General features: G+C 48.1%; 2 protein-coding genes across 8 annotated transcripts in view; one reads left to right on the top strand and one right to left on the bottom strand.

Annotated features, from left to right (window-relative positions):
* The window catches only part of LOC119459443 (uncharacterized), a 307,019-nt gene that overhangs the window by 143,325 nt on the left and 144,873 nt on the right, over positions 1-18,821 (bottom strand). The window lies entirely within an intron of this gene.
* Positions 1-18,821, top strand: part of LOC125946657 (uncharacterized) — a 34,179-nt gene that overhangs the window by 13,445 nt on the left and 1,913 nt on the right. Inside the window, exons 2-11 of one of the 5 annotated variants that reach the window (XM_049670365.1) lie at positions 1,049-1,144; positions 1,971-2,066; positions 4,750-4,845; positions 5,755-5,850; positions 7,400-7,495; positions 8,387-8,482; positions 10,419-10,514; positions 12,555-12,650; positions 13,558-13,653; positions 17,973-18,226. In XM_049670365.1, coding sequence (XP_049526322.1) covers positions 1,049-1,144; positions 1,971-2,066; positions 4,750-4,845; positions 5,755-5,850; positions 7,400-7,495; positions 8,387-8,482; positions 10,419-10,514; positions 12,555-12,650; positions 13,558-13,653; positions 17,973-17,992 — 884 coding nt within the window. In that variant the 3' untranslated portion in view covers positions 17,993-18,226. Of the gene's footprint in view, positions 1-1,048; positions 1,145-1,970; positions 2,067-4,749; positions 4,846-5,754; positions 5,851-7,399; positions 7,496-8,386; positions 8,483-10,418; positions 10,515-12,554; positions 12,651-13,557; positions 13,654-17,972; positions 18,227-18,821 lie in introns of those variants that run through there. The other 4 variants (XM_049670366.1, XM_049670369.1, XM_049670367.1 and 1 more) reach the window with 4 other exon arrangements.

Here is an 18,821-nt window from a genome sequence, read left to right as displayed (position 1 = left end):
CAAGAGTCTGTACCGCTCGTTGAACAATTAAAAAAGGAGTAGCGCCGCTTCCCGTCGTCGTAGGTTTCGCGCGCAGTATCTACCCACATCTACCCCTACTGGCACGGAAACTTACGGCCTGCTCTATTGCCAACGTGTCAAGAATAAGTGAATGGGCGCACAATTGGTTATATGCACACTATATACGCACAATAAATGACTGACTACACCGATAGCGCACGAATGGTCGAAGCTGAAAGTTTCGTGACGGTCCACAAGACTAATATAGTTAGTAGCGATAATACATATTTCATACACGGTAATACAATGTACAGAACAGCTATGTTTCAAGCCTTGTGCGCAGCAAGAACAGATCTAACGGAACTGAGCACACTCGCGAGCGATTAGGCAGGAAATTATCAGATGGGGACCACAACGAGAAACTACTGAGTCAGAAACGTGACAAGCCACTACTTCAAAATATTTGCCAAATAAAGAACAAGGAGCAAAAGCCGCTAATCCTGAATAATTTATGAGCGGCAAGATTGGATTGCTTGGACTACATATTTAGCCCCGCTTTTAGAACAAGCATCATATACACTGCTCGCGCCATTCAGACGTAGGTTCATTAGCTCCGTAAGAGCTCTTACATGTTCTCTAGAGCTGTGACCAAAGCTTCATGTCGTCCACCCCATCACCATCTACGACATCTCCCGAAACAGAGGTTTGCCAAGCCGGACCGGTGCCACGCAAATCGATTGTAAACGCGGGGACTACGGAGGCAGTTGAGGCAAGCAATGGACGCGTCACCACGTGGTCAAACATGGTAGCGCCCAAGGTATCACCGCGAATAGGGTCAATAGTCTTCTCGAAGGATATGCAAGTGTTCACTCGATACAGGGAGAAAAGCGACAACTACAGCACGAAAGAGTAATTACTCCGTAATGGCCTATACTATACGTAAACCGAAAAGAGTGCGATGACGACAAAGAAAAAGAAAAATGCAAGCAACAGGGAAAAGTGTGCATTGTAAAAGAGGTGCAATTAATGTTTCGTCTATTATTTCCAGAGAATCCGCCACAACAGTGTGATGCCAGAGAGACCGCATTATGCAGGAGGAGGGGAAGGGCCTGCCTCATCGTCAACAATACACCCCAGTGCGTGAGTGAGTGCCATTTCTAGACTTTTCATAGGTGCCTCCCCCCCCCCCCCCCCCCTCATTTGTTCAAGCGATGCTTGTATTGCCTCACAAGTGTCGGCGGTCGCGGTGGTGATAGTGTCATGCTAAAAAAAAGTGGGCGGATACTGGCGATGGTGCAGAAATGGTCCAAGCACAATGGTACATACCCCTGTGGGCTCGGGGACCTGTGCACAGCCTTGAACAACCCTTGTCACACGTGGGACCCGAAGAGAAATAATCACAAGCGCCTCCCCTGTCGAGAAAATGGGGGTTAGCGAAGCCTGGTCGTCCGATTCTAGCCTGAGGGCTTACGAAACCCACGCGATACGTCAGCGACGAGCCGCCGACCCTGAGTTTAGGGCAAACGAAGCGGAACGCCTGCGACAGCGTCATCTTGCCACAAGCATCGCTTACACCCATATTATCGACAGGGGAAGGGCTGGTGATTATTTTGATGTGCACGGATGAGTACCTGCCACATCACATTTTCTTTCCTGTATCACCAATTTGCTGCTGCTCTTACGATTTTAAAGCTCTTATTATCCGTAGACCACGAAGAGAGCGATGATGACAAGGAAAAAGAAAAACGCGAGCTACAGGGCAAAGTGTGCATTGTAAAAGACGGTGCCGCGACTTGAACTGGCAAATCTTCGTTTGAGCTTTAGTCCCGTAATTCTTCACGTCCTCATGCAGACGCGCCACACTTTGCATATTCACAGAATGTTTATGCGCCTTTAAATTCAAGGCCTCATCTATCAGCGGCTATATAAAGAAACTGCGTAATGAATGTTGTGGCGTCCATAATTTCCAGACAAGCCAAAACAAATGTGTAATCACAGAAAGACCGAATTCTGCAAAAATGTGGGAAAAGACTGTGTCATGATCAACGACACACCGCACTGCGTTGGTGAGTACCATTCTAAAACACTTGTAATAGAGACCCCCCCTTATTTTTTTATGTGCACGGATGAGTACCTGCAACATCACATTTGCTTTTATTGTGGGACCAAATTTGGTGCTGCTGTTATGATGTTAAAGCTCTTATTATCCGTAGACCACACAGAGTGCGATGGTGACCAAATATTAAGCCACTTCCACTCTTCCGAAATTTGATCAAACAGCGAAGCTCTGCCAGCGTAGGTGTATAACGTAGTGGCCGGTATGACGCTCACCTTCGTAACGTGAGTACCCGAGTTCAAATCCCGCCTCGCCAAGACAGTTTATAATGTTTGTTTTCTCTCTCTTTCTTTCTGTGTTTCTCTCTTTCTTTTTCTCTCTGACCCATAGCAAGTTGTGTTACAATCATCGGTAGAATGCAATCATATGGTTCCCATAAATCCATGTTCTGCAAGCGTGGGTGTATAGCTGTACAGCCAACATAGATTGAAACGCTGGACGGATTGGCAGCATTGAAAAATTTTTAATATTTCGTGCCAGTAAACATTTTGCTGACAAGTTTTATAATTTGCGGTTTGTTGGTGTTTTGTCTTTTTGTTGCTGTATAATGTCAAAGTTGGCAATAAATAAAGAAAAGATGGGTGTATAGCGCAGTGGTTATGGCCTTCGAACCGTGGGTACCCTGGTTCGAATCCCGTTTCGCCAAGAAAGTTCATTTTGCTTTAATTATTTATATATTTATTTATCACTCTCGCTATCTGTCTGTCTCTCCTTGGTTCCGCCCACCGGTCGTTCGGCGCGCGCTCTCCCTCTCTGATCCTCGCCACTTTCCGATGACCTGTGGCTGGTGCGCGCTTCGCAAAAATCATACGAGTCTGGCGAGGCCGGGGTAAAAACACGGTACCCACAGACCCAGAACAAAAACACGCGGTACACCTCTACGGGGGCCTCACGCCAGAGAAGCCATTGCTCAGAGTGCTGGGCATGTGGCTGCAGCCTAACCAGCGGGTTACCCACACCCTTACACTCCTGAAAACCAGAGTCAAGGCGGTATCACGCATGATCCAAGAATGGAGGCGTGAAGAAAGGGGACACCCTCCGACTGGTCAGAAGCCTGGTGGTGAGCAGAAATACATACAGCCTGCCTTACTACCATCTCACGCAATCCCAGATGAAACAGGCAGACAAGCTCTTCAGGATGGCTTTCAAGACCGCTCTCTGCCTGCTGATATGAGTACATCGACTGAGAAATTAATCGTGCTAGGGTTACGCAATATGCTCAGTGGAATCACTGAAGCCCTTGACGTCTCACAACAATAGAGAGTTGCGCGGACTCACACGGGCCGGCACGTCCTACGAACCTTCGGCTTCAAGGCCACAACACTGTGAAACCAAGAAACCTGCACGATACCTCGTCACGTCCAGGACAGGTATCACAATGCCGCATTCCCACGCAACATGGATCCTTACCTTAACTGTGGCCGGAGGACAGCGAGGGCCCAGTACATAGAAAAAAACATTCATATTCCATATCACCGCCGGATCTACGGACGCCGCCATGTACGAGACGAATAATAAGGGTGCAGTGACAGTGGTCTGTGACCGCCGAGGCCACGCGTTACCTCTGGTGCATTGACCCGCCCCTGCACGATGACGGATGCCGAAGAGCTGGCCATCGCGTTAGCCATCCGCGAACTCCAACACTTAAACAAACCACTGACGACCCTCACGAATTCCCAGCAGGCCCGCCGCAACTTCCTACACGGAAGAATCGCAAGACGTGCTGCATAAGTGCTAGCCCAAATACGCAAGGCATCACCACTGACGGCATCACCACCCAAGCCATCATCTGGATACCGGGGCACGCTGCCATCACGGGTTACCTGTATTCCGACAGAGCAACTCGAGAATTTGTACATAACCGAGCACTCATCACGCCGGCTGCAGATGACGCTGACCCAGTCGACCCCGAGTATTCAGCCATTTTTAACTACCAAAGAGGGAGTCGCTTGCGATATCGCCCACCCCACCGAAAACTAAAGAGAGGATGCCTGGCGTTGGCTCCAGACAGGCATTTACACGAAGCTACACATATTACATCGCATACAGCACACAGCCTACAGGGACGAATTCCCTTGGTGCGGGGCCACACCAACCCTATACCACATTACCTGGGAGTGCATGCTACACAACATAGAACATCACGATGCGAACAACACGAGGGAGCAATAGGAGGCGCTGCTGTCCAGTTCGCCCCTCGACGACCAGCTCAAGCTGATCCAGGGAGCAGAGAAGCTGGCAAGAGCCAACCAAGGTCTGCACTAGGGGTCCCGACCATTGGCGATGCCCCTTCGCGGCAACACAAAACTCTGATTATTTTCTAATAAAATCTATCTATTTATCTTTCTATATCGCAAAACTGATTAACTCTCGGTACAGCTCAACCTCGGCCTTAAACAGCTCCGTTCTGAAACAAAAAAGTGCAAGCTACAGTGTAAAGTGTGCATTGTAAAAGACGGTGCTGCAACTTGCACTGGTAAATGTTTGTTTCAGTTCTACTCCCGTAATTCTTCACTTCCTCATGCAGACGTGCAATACTTCGCGCATTGTCATGCGCACTGAAATTTTAGGCTTCGTTTATCAGCTGCCGTAAAAAAAAAACGTGTAATTATTGTTTCGCCTAAAATTTCCAGACAACCCACCACAACCATGTGATGCCAGAGAGACCGCATTATGCAAGAGGGGCGGAAGTGACTGCCTCATCTTCGAAGACACACCGGAGTGCGTTGGTGAGTGCCATTTCCAAATACTTTTCGGAGGTACTCCCCCCTCCCCACCTTATTTTTTCAAGCGAAGCTTGTATTGCTTTTCAAGTGTGTGCGATCACGGGGATGGTGGTGTGCCCATAAAAAAGTGGGCCATTCCTGGTAATGGTGCAGAAAGGTCTAAGCTCAATGGCACATACCCATGTGGGTTCGGGGACCTGTACCTCGCCCTTGAACTACCCATGTCACATGTGCGGCCCAAAGGGACTAAATCACAAGCCCTTCCCCTGTTGAGAAGATGGGAGTAAGCAAAGCCTGTCGTCCGATTCTAGGGTACAGATTCAAGCGTAAGGGCTTCCGAAACCCAGGCGAAACGTCAGCGAAGAGCCGCCGACCCTGAGTTTAAAGGGCAAACGAAGCGGAATGCCTGCGACAGCGTCGTCATGCCTCAAGCTCCGCATAACCCCATTTTCTTGTCAGGTGAAGTGCTTGTGATTTTTTTTTATGTGCACGAATGAGTACCTGCCACATCACGTTTTCTTTACTGCGTCACCAATTTGGTGCTGCTGTTATGATTTTAAAGATCTTATTATCCGTAGATAACAAAGAGTGCGATGATTACAAAGAAAAAGAAAAAAGCGAGCTACAGGGCAAAATGTGCGCTGTAAAAGACGGTGCCGCAACTTCAAATGGTAAATGTTTGTTTCAGTTTTACTCCCATAATTCTTCACTTCCTCATACAGACATGCAACACTTCGCATATTCATAGAATGTTTATGCGCCCCAGTTTTAGTCCCGTAATTTTCACTTCCTCATGCAGACATGCAACACTTCGCATATTCACAGTATTTTTATGCGCCCTTAAGTTTAAGGCTTCATTTATCACAGGCCATAAAAAACTGTAATTAATGTTGTTTCGTCTCTAATTTCCAGCTAATTCGGAACAAATGTGTGACACCAGTGAGATCGAACAATGTGGGAAAGTGAGAAAAGTCTGTGCCATCTTCGACAACACTCCGCAGTGCATTGGTGAGTACCATTTTAACGCGATAGCGTTAAGGGCCCCGTGTCCCAGAAAATCCAGCGTCGGCGTGGATGTCGGCATCCGTGGCGGAGAAAATTATCCCCAACCAAGAAACCAAGAAACCTGCACGATACCTCGTCGCCTCCAGGACAGGTATCACAATGCCGCATTCCCACGCAACATGGATCCTTACCTTAACTCCGGCAGGAGGAGAGCGAGGGCCCAGTACATAGAGAAAACATTCAGGTTCCATACCACGACCGGCTTTAAGGACGCCGCCATGTACGAGACGAAGAATAAGGGTGCAGTGACAGTGGTCTGTGACCGCCGAGGCCACGTTACCTCCGGTGCATTGATGCACGCCTGCACGATCACGGAAGCCAAAGAGCTGGCCATCGCGTTAGCCATCCGCGAAGTCTAGCACGCAAACAAACCACTGACGATCCTCACGGATTCCCAGCAGGCCTGCCGCAACTTCCTACTCGGAAGAATCGCAAGACCTGCTGCATAGGTCCTAGCCCAAATACCCAAGGAGGACACTGGCGGCATCACCATCCAAACCATCATCTGGATACCGGGGCACGCGGCCATCACGGGTTACCTGTATGCCGACAGAGCAACTCGAGAATTTGTACATAACCGAGCACTCATCACGCCGGCTGCAGATGACCCTGGCGCAGTTGACCCCGATTATTCAGCCATCCTTAACTACCACAGAGGGAGTCGCTTGCGATATCCCCCACCCCACCGAAAACTAAAGAGAGGATGCCACTGCCGTGGCATAGGCTCCAGACAGGCACTTACACGAAGCTACACATATTACATCGCATACACCACACAGCCTACAGGGACGAATTCCCTTGGTGCGGGGCCACACCAACCCTATACCACATTACCTGGGAGTGCATGCTACACAACATAGAACATCACGACACGAACACCAAGCGGGAGCAATAGGAGACACTGCTGCCCAGTTCAGCCCTCGACGACGAGCTCAAGCTGATCCAGGGAGCAGAGAAGATGGCAAGAGCCAACGAAGGCCTGCGCTAGAGGTTCCAACCATTAGCGATGCCCCTTCGGGGCAACACAAAACTCTGATTATTTTCTAATAAAATCTATCTATCTATCTATCTATCTATCTATCTATCTATCTATCTATCTATCTATCTATCTATCTATCTATCTATCTATCTATCTATCTATCTATCTATCTATCTATCTATCTATCTATCTATCTATCTATCTATCTATCTATCTATCTATCTATCGCAAAACTGACCACGCTCGGCACGGTGCAACCTCGGCCTTAAACAGCTCCGTTGTTTAAAAAACGTGCAAGCTAGAGCGCAAAGCTTGCATTGTAAAAGACTGGTGCTGCAACTTGCACTGGTAAATCTTTGTTTCAATTTTACTCCCGTAACTCTTCACTTCCTCATGCAGACGTGCAATACTTCGCGTATTCACTGAATTGTCATGCGCACTGAAATAGAACGCTTCATTTATCAGCTGCCGTAAAAGAAAACGTGTAATTATTGTTGCGGCTATAATTTCCAGACAAGCCACCACAACCATGTGATGACAGAGAGACCGCATTATGCAACAGGGGCGGAACTGACTGCCTCATCTACGACAACACACCCGAGTGCATTGGTGAGTGCCATTTCTAAACACCCCCCCCCCCCCCCCCCCCCCGCCTTAATTTTTCAAGCGAAGCTTGTATTGCCTCGCAAGTGTCGGCGGTCGCGGTGGTGGTGGTGGTTCAACGCTAATGAGGAGGACCGATCCTGGCGTTGGCGCAGAAAGGGTCCAAGCACAATGGCACATACGCCTGTCGTGTGGGCCGGTCGTGGTGATTGTGGAGAAAGCTCCAGGCTCAATGGCACATACCCCTGTGGGCTCGGGGACCTGTACCTCGCCCTTGAACTACCCATGTCACACGTGCAACCCAAAGGGACTAAATCACAAGCCCTTACCCTGTCGAGAAAATGGGAGTAAGCAAAGCCTGTCGTCCGATTCTAGCGTGCAGATACAAGTATAAGGGCTTCCGAAACCCAGGCTAAACGTCAGGGAAGAGCCGCCGACCCTGAGTTTATAGGGCAAACGAAGCGGAATGCCTGCGACAGCGTCGTCTGGCTGCAAGCTTCGCCTACCCCCCTTTTCCCACAGGGGAAGGGCTGATGATTTTTTCGATGTGCACAGAGGAGTACCTGCCACATCACATTTTTTTGCTGTGTCACCAATTTGGTGCTGCTGTTATGATTTTAAAGATCTTATTATCCGTAGATCACAAAGAGTGCGATGATTACGAAGAAAAAGAAAAATCGGAGCTACAGGGCAAAATGTGCGCTGTAAAGACGTTGCCGCAACTTGAAATGGTAAATCTTTGTTTCAGTTTTACTCCCGCAATTCTTCACTTCCTCATGCAGACGTGCAACACTTCGAATATTCACAGAATTTTTCTGCGCCCTTAAATTTAAGGCTTCATTTATGAGCTGCCATAAAAAAACTATGTAATAATGTTGTTTCGTCCATAATTTCCAGCCAAGACGCCACAAATATGTGATCCCATTGAGATCGCAGAATGCAGGAAAGTGAAAAGAGACTGTGTCATCTTCGACACCACACCAGAGTGCATTGGTGAGTACAATTTTAACGCAACAGCGTTAAGGGCTCCTGTCGCAGAAAATCCGGCGTCGGCGCCGATGTCGGCGTGGATGCCGGCGTCCGTGGCGGAGAAAATCACCCCCAACCACCCCGACGGCGCAGGCCCTCCACGTGGTGCAAGTTTTTGGTGAACAAAAATTGAATTGCTCAATTGAAATACGCCAGAAAAATGTTAAAGTACGACTTAACCACAACCTACAGACATGGTGGCGTCGGATTGTAATTTGAATGTACGGGAAAAGATCATTCTGTTACGAGGAAACTCAAACCAGAAACCCCTTTTCCAGCAATTATAACAGCGGCGCGCTCGGGTAGTTTACTTGCGAAAATTAAAACCAGATGCCGCTCATATCCTCGGCAGGCTAGGGAGCCTACATGCAAGCGCTGTTTTAAAACAGCGCTTGCATGTAGGCTCCCTACGGCAGGCCAAATTGGGACTTCGCCTGCCTAATGCATTTTGGACAAGCGCGCACGTCGGCGCAATAGCAAACAATTATAAAATAATAAAAAAAAAACGGTGCTAGGGCCTTCACACTTTAATATAAGACGACTTATATCGGCCTGGAGAAAACGTATTCTCAGCAACGCATTTCTGTTGAAAAGTGAAGCCCACTATAAGGGGATTGCTGTAAGCTTGGTCTTTGTAAGCTGGCTTTCCCACCTGCTGTGTTGCAGTGAAGCCCACTGAAAGAAACATGCGATGCGAACAGGCCCCGATAACGCTATCGCGTTCCACTCTTAAAAGCGAAGCTTGAACGTCCTCCAATTTTTAAACACTTTTCATAGGTCCCCCCCCCCCCCCCCCCTCCGCGTTAATTGTTTATGTGCACGGTTGAATACCTGCCACATCACATTTCCTTTGCTGTGTCACCAGTTTGGAGCTGCTGTTATGATGTTAAAGCTCTTATTATCCGTAGACCACACAGAGTGCGATGATGACAAAATATGAAGCCAGTTCCACTCTTCTGAAATCTGACGAAACAGCGAAGCTCTACCAGCGTAGGTGTATAGCGTAGTGGCCGGTATGACGCTCGCCTTCGGACCGTGAGTATCCAAGTTCAATTCCCGCATCGCCAAGAAAGATTATATTGTTTTTTTTTCTTTCTCACTCTCTCTCTTATTCTGTCTTTCTTTCTTTCTCTCTCGCCCATAGCAAGTTGCGTTACAATCGTCGGTTCAATGCAACCAATGGTTCCCATAACTGCATGTTCTGCAGGCGTAGGTGCATATCTGAACAGCCAACATGGATTGAAATGCTGGACGAATTGGCAGCATTGAAAAAATTTTAGTATGTCGTGCCAGTAAACATTTTGCTGACACATTTTATATTTGGCGATTTGTTGAGGCTTTGTCTTATTCCTGGTGTATAATGTGAAAGTCGGCAATAAAGGAAGAAATGGGCGTATAGCGCAGTGGTTATGCCGCTCGCCTTCGGATTGCCGATACACGGGTTAGAATCCCGCCTCGCCAACAAAGTTCATTTTGCTTTATTTATTTATCTCACTCGTTATCTGTACTATCTGTCTGTCTCTCCTTGGTTCCGCCCCCCTGTCGCTCGGCGCGCCATCTCCCTCTCTCATCCCCGCCACTCTCCGACCACCTGTTGCTGGTGCGCGCTTCGCAAAGCTGATGAACGCTCGACACGGTCCAACCTCGGCCTTAAACAGCTCCATTCTTAAAAAAAAAGTGCGAGCTCCAGCGCAAAGTGTACATTCTAAAAGACAGTGCGGCAACTTGTGCTGGTAAATCTTTGTTTCAGATTTACTCACGTAATTCGTCACTTAATTCCTTGTGCAGAAATGCAATACTTCACGTATTTGCAGAATTGCCATGCACATTTAAATTGAACGCTTCATTTATCAGCTGCCGTAAAAAAATGCCTAATTAATGTTTCGTCTATTATTTGCAGACAAGCCGCCACAACCGTGTGATGCCAGAATGACTGAATCATGCGAGAGGAGGGGGAAGGACTGCCTCATCTTCGGCAACAGATCGCAGTGCGTTGGTGAGTGCCCTTTCTAGGCACTTTTCATGGGTACCCCCCCCCCCCCCCTTATTTGTTATTGCGATAGCAATTATATGGACACTCCAAAGCGGATTTCTGCCTTCGGCGGCGCCGTCGCCGTGATGTTCCGTATGACGTCAACGGCGATGAAATCGTCACCGCGCTCCGGACGCTGTATGTGCGAGTGAAAGGGGGCGAGGGACGCGCGACTTCACGGGGAGCGAACACACGTCGGAGAGCAAACGCGCGTTCTGCGCCGTGCTCCCTGAAGGGCTGCGGAATTAAGCGTCTCTTTCCTCCTTTCCATATATAGAGAGCAAACGCGACTTTTTCCGTCAGCACGAAAGGCTGTGGGGGGTCGGGAGGGAGGGGACTCGACGTATAGCTGCGGCACCAAATGCGTATTCATATACGCATTTGGTGCGTATATACGTGGGCAAAACGCCGACGTCGTCGACAACAGTTCTGCGCGTTATTGGTGCTTCTGCATGTCCAAGTTTATACAGCTGATAAAAATACTATCCTTATTCCGTATAGCTCTCTACTAATTTGCTATTGCACTTGATGCTTCGCCTGGCGGGTGAAACTGGGACAATTTTTATTAAGGCGAAAGCCATTGGTTCTATATTGGCGGTGCTCTTGGCGTTGACCTTGCGGTGACTTTGGCGAAACTGCGCCGTGACGAAAAATGGCCGACGCCGTAGAGAGTAATAAAATCGCGTCAGAAAATGCTCGGATTCACGTCACTTTTCTCAGGGAGGCTCCTGTAAACAAAGTAAATAAGTAACTTTGAAAAGAAAATTTGGCACATTTCGGTCTGTGTGAGAATCGAGCCCGGGCCTCCACGGTGCGAGACGAACACGCTTCCCTAAAGCCACGGCTGCAGCCACGGTTCAGGCTTTCTAAAGGTGTGCCTAGCGCATTGTACACGTTACAGAGACGCGCTCTTACCACTGTTCACGCGTTCGTCGTCGTCTTCCACAGCTGGCTCCGACGCCGGTCATCATACCAGCATTCACATACTGCCCCTCGCGCTCCTGCCACTGCCCGCATGTTCGTCGTCGTCATCTTCCACAGCTGGCTCCGATGCCGTAGTTCCCATATATACTGACCCTTCCTCTGCGAAGGCGCTGACGGCACTGGCCCACTACCAGTAGGTGTGGCGATTTCCTTGAGTTCGGTCGTGCGCTCCGATGCAATCAGGCTTTCGCCTTCATGTTTTACAAACTTGTAACACTTGCTTATATTTTTTTCAAGCGAAGCTTGTATTGCCTCACAAGTGTCTGCGGTCGCGGTGGTGATGATGTCATGCTAGAAAGGTGGGTCGATCATGGAGACTGTTGAGAAAGGGTCCAAGCTCAATGGCACATACCCCTGTGGGCTCGGGGACCTGTAACACGCCCTTGAACTACCCTTGTCATACTTGGGACCCAAAGACCCTGACGTGCAAAGCCCTTCACCAGCCCTTCCCCTGTCGAGAAAATGCGGGTAAGCAAAGCCTGTCGTCCGATTATAGCGTGCCGATTCTAGCGTGAGGGCTTCCGAAACTAAGGCGAAACGTCAGCGAAGAGCCGCCAACCCTGCGTTTGGGGCAAAAGAAGGTGAACGCCTGCGACAGCGTCGTGTTGCCACAAGCTTCACTTACCCCCATATTCTCGACAGGGAAAGGGCTGGTGATCTTTTTTTGTGTGCATGGATGAGTACCTGCCACATCACATTATTTTTTTGCTGTGTCCACACTTTGGTGCTGCTGTAATGGTTTTAAAGCTTTTATTATGCGTAGATCACAAAGATTCCGATGATGACAAACAAAACGAAAAATGCGATCTACAGGGCAAAGTTTGCATCGTAAAAGACGGTGCGGCAACTTGCACTGATAAATCTTTGTTTGAGTTTTACTCCCGTCATTCTTCACTTCCTTATGCAGAAGTGCAATGCTTCGCGTATTCGTAGAATTTTCATGAACACTTAAATTTAACGCTTTATTTATTAGCTGCCGTAAAAAAAACGTGCAATTATTGTTTCGTCTATAATTTCCAGTCAAGCTACCACAACCATGTGATGCCAGAGAGACCGAATTATGCAATAGGAGGGGAAGTGACTGCCTCCTCTTCGACAACACACCGCAGTGCGTTGGTGAGTGCAATTTCTAAACACGTTTCATAGGTACACCCGCCCCTCCCCCTTTTATTTTTTTCAAGCGAAGCTTGTATAGCCTCACAAGTGTCGGTGGTCGCGGTGGTGGTGGTGTGACGCTAAATAGGTGGACAGTTCCTGGCGATGGTGCAGAAAGGGTCCAAGAGCAAGGGACATACGCCTGTCATGTGGGTCGATCGTGGTGATTGTGCGGAAAGGGTCCAAGCTCAATGGCACATACCCCTGTGGGCTCGGGGACCTGTAACACGCCCTTGAACTACCCTACCCTTGTCACACGTGGGACCCAAAGAGACAAAATCAGCAGCCCTTCCCCTGTCGATAAAATGGGGGTAAGCGATGCCTGTCGTCCGATTCTAGCATGCCGATTCAAGCGTGAGGGCTTCCGAAACTAAGGCGAAACGTCAGCGAAGAGCCGCCAACCCTGAGTTTAGGGCAAAAGAAGGTGAACGCCTGCGACAGCGTCGTGTTGCCACAAGCTTCACTTACCCCCATATTCTCGACAGGGAAAGGGCTGGTGTTTTTTTTTTTTATGTGCGTATATGAGTACCTGTCACATCACATTATTTTTTTTTTGCTGTCTCCCCAACTTGGTGCTGCTGTTATGGTTTAAAGCTTTTATTATGCGTAGATCACAAAGATTCCGACGATGACAAACAAAACGAAAAAATGCGATCTACAGGGCAAAGTGTGCATCGTAAAAGACGGTGCGGCAACTTGCACTGATAAATCTTTGTTTCAGTTTTACACCCGTAATTCTTCACTTCCTGATTCAATTCTTGAATTCAACACTTCGCCTATTGAGATAATTTTTATGCACCCTTAAATTTAAGGCTTCATTTAGCATCTCCCATAAGAAAAGGCGTAACATTTCGTCCATAATTTCCAGAAAAGTCCGCACAAATGTGTGATCCCAGTGATATCGCACGGTGCAAGGAAGTGAAAAAAGAGTGCTTCATCATCGACAACACAGCGGAGTGCGTAGGTGAGTACCATTTCTAAACACTTTTCATAGGTACCCATATAACCATAAAAGTTCTATAGGGAACGCTGCTGAAGCTGAGGCGAACCGGAACAAACTCTTTTAAAACTAAAGAGTCTGTGGGGCATAAGGGCGACACTTTATGGGAAGAGCAGGACAAGACTACCAGGCCTCTGTCTTATTAATACTGCTGCACTGGGATGTCGTTATTAAGCCACGGATCGCTCGGTGCACACGATGCACGCTTTAATGGCGGGCAGTCGCCATGTGACTGTCACTTGAAGTGCATTATGAGTAATGAACGCTGTTAAATCTTGGCTGCCAGGAAGCAGAAACACTTGATAGTACGGTGACGCAAGAACAAGCTTGAAAAAGTAAGTTATTTACCTTGTGGTTGAGCGTCCCTTTGCTTTGTATGACAAACTGTCATGGCATTTAAAGCCAACATGATGTTAGCAGCTCTCGGGGCATGCGTGTGAAAAGAAAAAAAAAATCACGCAGGAATTCCTTTGGCAGTTGCCTAAGTATGCGTAAGCATTGTTCCACTAGCAAATGTCCCCGCAGGGCGGTGTCATTCTCAATTTAATTAAAATTGATGCGACCAGTATAAACGACAGCGCTGCGGCGACACGAACTGCTGGGGACGGCGGTGCAAGATGTAAACGACGACACCATTTGCACTCTGGGGAAGAAGTCTTAAAACGTGAATAAATTTGGCGATCATGACCCGCCGCAGTGGCTCAGTCAGCTAAGGCATAGTGCTGCTGAGCACGATATCGCGTGATCGAATCCCGGCCGCGCGGCGTCCACATTTCGATGGAAGCGAAATGCAACAAATCACCCGTGTGCTTGCGTTGTAGCGCACGTTAGAGAACCCCAGGTGATCAAAGTTGATTCGGAGCCCTCCACTACGGCGTGCCTCATATTCAGAACTGGTTTTGGCACTAAAACCCGAGAAAGAAGAAGAATAAAGCCGGTACAAGGTCGCACATCTTTTACGTAGCGTGCTAGGACGAAAGTACTTGGGAAAATGGGTCGGTTGCGCAGCCTAACACGGCGCCTCCGATTCCGAGCTGTCACAAGGACGCCGTCCGCATTGGTGGGCTGATCCCGGAGATTGTGCCGCCTACAGTTCCCATGGGTAGGCTGTCAAAAAATAATTTCGTGTACCCCACTGTGGCGTCACTCACAGCCCTTGTGCTAACTTCTTCAGGACGTTGACCTAATTATTTAATAATTGAAAGAATAATTACCTGCTATAAGGTAGAAAAAAATTCCTGCATTTCGTGTTTTCCGGACACAGCATACTTCACCAGCCGGCTTTGAGTGAACTACTGAGAACAATATTGAGGCCTGCAAGATAGCTGAAATCAGCTGCCGTGATATCCTCAAACAAACCTGTAATCTACACTTCGTATGGGCGAGGGACATGTGCAGAAGCACCGTTCGACTGACCACAGTGACATTTTTTTTTTGTCATGAAGTGGAGAGGTGGTCGAATATACGCTCGCTCGGCACACTTACTCTTTTAGCCATCATACCGCAGCCCACTGGAGCATATACCCTTGCAACGTATATGCACTGCTTCAAATTTTATTGTGCTTGAAGATAAGCCGAGAGGCACTGCTGCTATAAGGCTCAACGTGTTTTAATTTGTCACGCCAACAAACTACTTAAAAAGGGCAAGCAATAACAAAGAACTCAAGATGGTTACCAGTGTGTAACGAAAATGTTTAAGCGTTAGCCGTGGAGTGGGCTGCGCGTTCCCACTGCAGATTTCCAGCTCACCAAATCACATGCAGTCGGAAGGCCCCGCCTCTTCTATGTCATTTCAGCGTAAAGGATGCTTTATGGCGTTCTAGTTTAAACCACCACGCTCCTCTCCAATGCTCGAGCGCTCGCCGGCTTTCCAAGCATAGGTTGGCGCCACCAAAGGCGCTGTCACGACGAAGGCATCTCGACAATGAGATGACGATTCTCAAATGATGAAGACAGTGTAACGACGACAACATGAAGATACAGAAATGACGACAAGTGTATGGTGACAATTGGATGACGATGACTATGAGACGATGGCTGTATAACGACAGTTTAACGAGGACTCTGAGACGGCGATGGGCTGACGATGATGTGACAGCCACGGCGAGACGGAAACGACGATGGCATGACGGAGATACCTAGCCGAACGACGACATACACAGTGGCACGCACTGAGTGGCATATATATGGCGGCGGCTCGGCAGGTTTCGACCAGCCACGCCCCGGCAAGTGTGGAGGCGCCGCTTGGCCGTGATGTCACCGGGGTGATAAAGGTCGGAGCCGCCGCGACGGCGGCAGAACTCTCGTTGATTCTGTGGCGAGTACATGTACCCTTGACATGGGATGACCAAAGAAGATTCGGACACCCGAAGAAGAAGCCGCTCATCTTGAAGCGAGTCGCGGGGCCAAGCGAGAACCTGCGCGTCGGCGGCAAGCCGATTTGGAATACCATGCCTAGCAGCCCTTAGGATTTTCTAGCAAAACATAGCCAAGCCCAGTAAAACCTGGAAGAAAAAATGTCACAGTTTCGTCCTAAGGGTGAAGCAATGAATGCGATAGCAACACAGCAATTTCATACAAAGTAAGGTGAGCGGCTTTGCTAGCAATATGAATTGTAGTGAACATGGGCTTAGTAAGCAAGTAGGTGTGCTGCGGCGTAAGTAGACCGACATGAAGAGAGACACGATGACCACGACAAGGCGCGTGTGAAACGGTGGTTTTGATGAGAAGCACTTCCCGTGGGCAGCGCGTGCGGGTGTGATATACACACCGCGGGCGGATATACACACCTGTAGCGCTGCACTGCCGATCCGGGCAGCATTGCATGTGTAGCGCACGTTGGAAAATGAGCAAGTGAGATAGGCTCCACTATTATTAACTGAATTAACAAGCGTGGTGTCAGCGTGCACAAGCAAACATGAATAGATCACACTGAATGACCGCAGACAACGACTGTCAAAACGCTGGCAGCAAGCTCAGCCGCCGCAGCGGGCGAATGTTCGTGCGGTCTGTCGCTTCAACGGAAACTGAGCGGCGAATGCACAGCGCATACAAAGGTCAGAGCCGTGTGGAGATAAGAGATGGTGCGGGCGACCGCCACAGCTAACGTACGAGCACGGTTGTTGGCAGAGTAAAAGCTACATGCCCTCCCCTCCTCCTCCCCCCGCTCCCTCTTGCGCTGCCTTGGTTGCAAGATACGCCTTTGGTGTCAGAGCACACTGTCGCCGCGCCTCCCTCCCTCTCATACCCCCACGGCCTTTCGCGCGACGGTCGCGTTTGCTTTCCGCCATGCGTTCGCTCTCCGTGATAGCGAGCGGGGGAATTCGCCCTCCGTGATAGCGCGCGTCCCCCGCGCGCTTTCGCTCGCGCATACGGCGCGCGGCGACGATTTTATCGCCATTGTAATCTATACGGAACCTCACGGCGACGACGACGGTGACGGCGACGCCGACGGCAGAAATCCGGTTGAAGTGTCCATATAATTGCTATCGCAATAAAATCTAGGTCAATAACCAGCTCCGCTATTTACTCCAGCCTTGCACCACTTCTGCAAGCTGCCCACGTTTTTTTTTTACAGCAGTATTTCCAAAGGCAATAGATACAGCATTTACAGACTTGAAAATTGTTATATTGCTCCTTAGGTGAAACTTACAATTCTGATACGAGTGTCATAAAATAAGTATTGGTTGCATACAGGTTGAATCTAATCTGTGCCTGCATTGTCTGTTTCATCGTATGGTACCCTCATATTTCCGTATTGATCTCACTATTTATTCTAAATTAGAGTATTACATATCGCCGCTTATTGTTTGCGACGCTCTAGCAGAAATAATGCGCCAAACTTCATACACTCGTTTCTTTTTTCGAGATTAAAACTTCCTTCTTCACAGTTCTCAAATTTACATATCATATTTTTGTGCGATATACTGAGGGGACTAAAAGAAAAATCATAACAAATTATTGATGGAATTCGACATTAAAAACATTTACGCACACATAAGTTAACCCGTCGTCTCTTAAGAGCCCTCGTACGTTCCACGTGTTCTTGAACAAAGATATCATAGTTGCCCCTTAAGGGAAAGCCTTCTGGTATTTTATTGTCTATGTATTCTAGTGCACGAGGTGTTCTTGTGTTTGCGAATAATTTCGAGGGCGCTTGCCAAGGTTCTACACTAACGAAAAACATCACCGACCACTTCGGTTACCTTTGAGATCAGTGATCATTTCAGGACTTAGGTGAGCGTGATTTGTAAAGCAAAATCTACTTTTTTTTTCTTTTCTAGACCACGAAAGTCTATATTAATGTACGAACAGGACAGGTGGCCTATGCACGGGGTGCAAATGCAGCTGTTTGTTGACACGGATCAAACCTGCGATCGGAACGGAAGACGGCAGTTGTGCGCCGGGAACATGGCAACCGTGTGTTTCTACAACGAGGTCTATTGCCGAACAAGAGACGGTCATTACTGCGTCATGAATTAGCGAGTGCTTCTATTAAAGTTAATTGCAAGACACGAAACTTTCTTGTACAATGCGACAGAGAAGAATCTCGAAATGCTCTCTGTCTGCGATATATCTGTCTAGTTTTTATCTTGTATAAGGAAATACCGCTCATCATAATCACTTACCTGTGGACATTCATGCAATATATCGGTGGTTGTGGGTCTGCAGTATGACGCTTTCAACGTGATAACGCTGTCACTAAAGGCAGTTGTCCGTATTTACAGGCTGTTTCTATTAACTTGCTACCTGCCTTAAGAAAAGCATGTGCACAGTGCACGAGATAACGAACTTAGGATCCTTCATTGTATTATTTAGTAACCAGGACATTCTTTGTAATGAAAGTAAGTGATTGTCTAATTAACTTGGGTAAGATTATTCACATTACCAGTATTGAATTAAATGAGAAACATTCAATGTAATGTTACTATTTCAATGGATATATTATTTTTTGTCGCGAAGATAGCTGTTCTGTGTAGAATTTTGGTGTCCGAAAAACATGCGCAGTCTGAAAAAAGCGACTAAGCGCTTATGCACGACTTTTGCATGTACATACAAGTTTCTAATCAACCATGTGCTGCGCGATGACCGTACGCATCGTCTGTCGTCTCGGATCCATCACTATCCACCAC

The sequence above is a fragment of the Dermacentor silvarum genome, chromosome 7, assembly GCF_013339745.2.
Source record: "Dermacentor silvarum isolate Dsil-2018 chromosome 7, BIME_Dsil_1.4, whole genome shotgun sequence".
NCBI classification, from domain to species: Eukaryota; Metazoa; Arthropoda; class Arachnida; order Ixodida; family Ixodidae; genus Dermacentor; species Dermacentor silvarum.
Note: the sequence above shows the minus strand (reverse complement) of the source record. Positions and strands in the feature narration are given on the sequence as shown.